This window comes from Penaeus japonicus, unplaced genomic scaffold (assembly GCF_977035675.1).
Source record: "Penaeus japonicus unplaced genomic scaffold, GWHDUDI00000001_assembly GWHDUDI00000010, whole genome shotgun sequence".
NCBI lineage: Eukaryota > Metazoa > Arthropoda > Malacostraca > Decapoda > Penaeidae > Penaeus > Penaeus japonicus.
In genome coordinates this window covers 19,458,044-19,463,043 of record NW_028234412.1, presented here as the reverse complement: position 1 = coordinate 19,463,043, position 5,000 = coordinate 19,458,044, and the positions used below count along the sequence as shown (strand labels likewise).

At 43.4% G+C, this 5,000-nt stretch overlaps 1 protein-coding gene across 1 annotated transcript in view; it reads left to right on the top strand.

Annotated features, from left to right (window-relative positions):
* The window catches only part of LOC122243203 (blastula protease 10), a 26,020-nt gene that overhangs the window by 4,701 nt on the left and 16,319 nt on the right, over positions 1-5,000 (top strand). Inside the window, exons 2-4 of the mRNA XM_043000689.2 lie at positions 39-192; positions 4,529-4,728; positions 4,836-5,000. The exon at positions 4,836-5,000 is cut by the window's right edge and continues 30 nt beyond it. Of these exons, the coding sequence (XP_042856623.2) occupies positions 39-192; positions 4,529-4,728; positions 4,836-5,000 (519 nt within the window). The remainder of the gene's footprint in view (positions 1-38; positions 193-4,528; positions 4,729-4,835) is intronic.

Below are 5,000 nucleotides of genomic sequence, written 5' to 3'. Positions count from 1 at the left end.
AAATATGGACATATATACTTAACCCAACTCCTCGACAGGTATATCCCCCGGATGTTTTCCATGACGATCACGATTTCATGCTGACTCCTGAGCAGCAAGCGATTCTGCATGGAAGAAAAGCGTCTTCAAACATAACGACGTACTGGAGCGACGACGGCGGCTTCCCTCGCATTCCTTTTGCCTTCTATGATGGTGGGTGACCCTCCTGAGTACGCTTGACGTGATCTAGTCCACAGTTAGTATTTCCCAAAGGAACTCTTTGCCTGCTTTTACTGCATGCATAGACATTTTAGCCGGTAAGCAGTTTTAGTAGTAAGCAATGCCGCACTTGCTACACTTTCTGTCGTGATATAGAGCCATGTATAAGACTTTATTCTGTTTTGTAACTTACATGAGACATTAATAAAAGAAAAGTTATATAACTAAAGCTATGCAACAGCTTCCCAATCAACAACCGATCGGAATGCTCGAGGCTTTTTCATAGCTACTGACAAAAAAGAAAGAAAGAAAAAACAACAACAATGTTGGTTGGATGAGGAGAGGAGGCAGAGAGGGGAAGGATGGGAAGACTGTGACTGACAATCTTTTCACGGTGTTCAGACATGATACCGCAAGCTTGTTAGCAACTATCAAGGGATAACCATAGTCAAGAGCACAACAAACCAGGAATCGCTCCGATAGTCCTCGGTAAGTGGTTCTCTCCACATCGAGAGATGTATATGGGCGTCTGCGCCGGTATTTATAAAAACAAAATCTCAGAGTAGTCAAGAACTCCCAACTGCCTAGGGTAACCTATTATTAGTCCCAACTTGCAGGAACTTTCAAAAGATCGCCCCGTATCTCCTAAAATCGCTATTACCCAAGAGAGCCACCAAACAAAATATTCGCGTTTGCTAGTGAAAACACCAGAGATATCACAATAGCAAATTAAACTGTTATTTTAACCATTATCAATATATCATTGTAGTTTAAGTGAAACTACTAATTGGTTTAAAAGCTTCATTTTATCAAACAAATTGAAGAGCAGCCAGGAGCTGTAGTCAGGTTCCGCTGGTTGTTTCTGGCGTGAGTCGTCGAGGTGGTCTGCCGTCTTGGATACTGAAACTTCCACCGAAGTGGAAGTGGGACAGATAAGTCTGATGAAGAGTTGTGGTGAAGAAAAAATAGAAAATGAAGAAAAGTAGTAGGTATAGTTGTGGGAGGACGAAACTCCCTCTCTGTCTCTTTACTATTTGGTCATGTCCACTCGAAACTCAGGGAGGCCTGCCAGGTCGGAAGGTGGTGACGAGATCTTGGTCTTGGGTTGATTGTAGTCCTGAGGGTGAGTATGATGAAGAGGGTGGGGAGGAAGGGTCTTGATCTTGTAGTTTGGGGTTGGGGGAAAGGATTGTTTACTTATTTATTCAAACTTAATTTCTTCTTCTTATTTTTTTCTTCTAACGTGGAAAGCGGAAGAGGAAGTGGTTAGAGGAGCTGGAGAGATAGTGGAAATGAAACTTGGGAGGAGATAAAGTGAGAGTTAGAAAGTTAAGCACAGTGAAGAGAGTATTAACTTTTTATTTAGGTCTGCCAAGAGAAGGAAGTTGGAGGATAGAGTGCAGGTGCGCCCTTGGCAGCCGAACAAAGCCTCGGGTCAACCCCTCGGGAGGCAGTCGGGATACAAGAACACCGAGCAATGGCTATCTTGAATAATGGAAGTATGTAAAATGAAGAGGAAGTGATGAAGGGAGCTGGAGGGGGAGTGGAAGGAAATTTGCGAGGAGATCAACTGATAGAAGGAAAGCTCAGAAAACTGGAGAAATGATAAGGTTTCCAAGACCAGAGGAAAGAAGTGAGAGGAATAGCATGCATGTGCACCCTCAGTAACAAAACAAAGCCACGGGTCAACCCCTCGGGAGGCAGCCAGATACCAGAACCCCTACCATGCTATGCATTAGGATTTTTTCCTTCCGAAGCTCTGCCCAAGCTGCACTTCGCCGACCTCGCACGTCACCTGTCACTGCTATGCATGATGCGCTGTGCTTGACGTTGAAGTGGAGCCCTGTGGGTTAGCTTGTGGTCTGGATTAAAAGGTGTTAAAAATCTTCTTGTAGGTCCTCTTCTAGTCTTTTAAATCTTGCTGGTCTTGAGTATTGTTGTACTCTTCTTGATTATTGCCTGCTTACTGTTCCATCGGTCTCCTGCGCCTGATGCCGTGAATATTGCCTCAACTTCTTCAATCCTATTGGTTCTGGTGTGGCTTTTGGGTCACCAGGCATGTGTGCCTTCTGGACGAGCGTTGAGGCGATTGTAGAGCTCCTCATCTTCATCTTGAATTCTTATCCCTCTTCTTCTTGCTTGTTGGTGGAGTTTCTTGTTGATTGCCTCGATCCTCAGTCTTGCATGGATCTCTTGTGCAGTGACCACTTAAGGAAAGCGGATATTCAGAATCCATTTGCCTGTTTGGTTCTGAATAGTCTGCAACTTCATCATCTGCCTTCTTGAAATGGATTCTTCTCCATCTTCTTCTTGCTTGCTGGTGGTGCCTCTTATTGATCACATTAATCCTTAGTCTTAGTGCTGACTATTTGCGGAAAGTGGATTTTAGAATCCATTTGCCTGTTTGGTTATGGATAGTCTGTAGCTTCATCATCTGTCTTTTTGAAATGGTGTGGTTAGGCACTGGCGAGTATTCCATGATGGGCCGCACTATGGCTTTATAAATGTAGATCTTGGTGTCAGGACTCAGAGTCTGGAACCTTCTGATCTGGCTCAGCTGATGTTTTGCTTTCTGTGCTCTTTCATTTATGTGAGGGAGAATTTCTCTTCTGCTAATTGTTAGCCCTAGTATCTTTCCTCTGTCGCTGTAATCGACGGCTTCCTCGTCCACAATCAGATCTGAAGTCTTGAATTTGGCCACAGGAATGACTTGGAATTTTCTCATGTTGGTCGAGATCTTCCACTGTCTTTCATAACGGATGATGGGTCCTATGGCTCTGGTAGTTCTGAGAGCCATCATGGTGATTGACCTCCCTTCGTACTTGATGATCTGTGTGATGTCGTCGGTGTACATATAGTGACTGCTTCCATGTGATGATTCAGGCAGATCTGCTGTATACATAGTGAAGAGGCGGCTCCCCTCTGAGAGGGATTGCTTCACCTACTTTATTGCCGATGACTATTCTTGCATTTCTATCTTCAAGAAAGTCGCATAATAATAACTTGGTCAAGGGCGTCGGGAGGTTCAGCCTGATGATCTTAAGTTTAAGGCCTGTGTGCCAGACTTTGTCGAAGGCTATGGGCACATCTCTCAGGACCACATTCACTTGATTCCTTTCGCTCATGGCACTGGCAATTTCTTCATATATGATGTTCCTCTGCTTGGTCTGAAGCCATGTTGCCTAGGATTTTGCAAATTGTTCATCTCCAGGTGATTACGCAATTGTATGTTCACTATCTTCTCAAAGACTTTGCCTGGACTTCCAGTAGAGAAAGGGGTCTATACTTCTCCACTTTTCATGTATTTTTTCCCGGCTTTCGGTATCATCCTGATTCTTGCCTCTTTAGAGTAATCAGGGAAGTATCCAGCAGTGAGAGAGGCATTATATATGTTTGCCAGTCTCAGCAACATCTTATTTGGAAGATTTTGCAGGATTGTTTTGTTGATTCTGCATTTACCTAGAGCATTTCTTTTCTTAAAACTCTGGATGGTTAATTTGACAGCTCTGGGGCTGATCCTGGCCATTAGTGGGTCAGTGGGATCTAGTGTTGCGAAATTAGCAGCAGCTTCTGGAGATAGGAGGTTAAGGTGTCTTCCTATTTCTTCAATGATGGACTCCTCGAAATCACTGTCAAAGTTCTCTTCTTCTTCTTCTGTAATTCTGAAGCAATTTCTCCAGTTATTTCTGAACAGGATTTCTTGTTCTTCTCCTTCATAGATCTTCTGATCCTGTTTGTTGAGGAGGTAGCTGCTCCTGCTTTCATTTCTTCCCATCAGCCTCTTGATTCCTGACCAGAAGGACTGTGGGTGTTTTCGGTTCCATTCGACTTTCCTGACAAGGTCTTCCCACTTGTCATTTGCTGCTCTTTTCCATTTCTGAGAGAGCTCTCTTTGCATTGCTCTGTATTGTGCTCGCAGGTCTTGAGTCCATCCTTGAATTCCTGCATAGTGCTGCAAGTGATTCAACTGTAATTTAGCAGTCTTATGGTTGGTGTCTTTGAAAAAATTCCTGCTGATATATCATTTATAGTGGCACAAAAAAATAATTACTTATCCTTTTATATCCATCTAAATAGCCTATTTAGAATGCTAACCGGTGTCACCAGGTGGAAAGAGAACTATTTTAGAGCTGAAAACGGTGAAGTGTAGCATGGCAGTGTTGGTTGCTGTAGTTGCTATGTACAGCATAACTGAATGGATCGTGGGCACAGCAGTGATGTAATGTTGTACGAACTCAATGCTTGATACTATCTTGTGTAATAGTGACTCCTAACATTAGCACCCCTTTTAGTTTCCAAGTTAACATAACTATAACTATCCTCATTACAGCTTTTGTTAACCGCTATAAGGTCTGGATGGCTGTCTTAGAGTGGGAGACAGCAACTTGCATCAACTTTGAGGAAGTGTCCACAGGATACAACGGTCCACACCTCAAGATACAAAGACATTCCGATGATTGCAGTTCTTTTATTGGCATGGTATCCTCAACTGGTCAAGATTTTTATATATCTCGGGAGTGCGAGAGTCAGGTAAGAAATCAAGATGTCTGACGCCAGAGCCTTCATTAGAAATTCCTGCATATACTTGAGCCTATATTTGACTGCTCCCAAATTGATGAAGTCTTACACATCAACAGCATGGGGAGCTGCTACACTTGCTTGGTTATGCAATTGGATTTTGGCCCGAAGAAACTCGCTCAGATCGTAATTCCTATGTTCATATTAATGATGACAACGTTCTGACGCCTGTGGTTGACAACTTCCCCATTAACTCGGACAATAACTACAGCGTCCCATTCGAC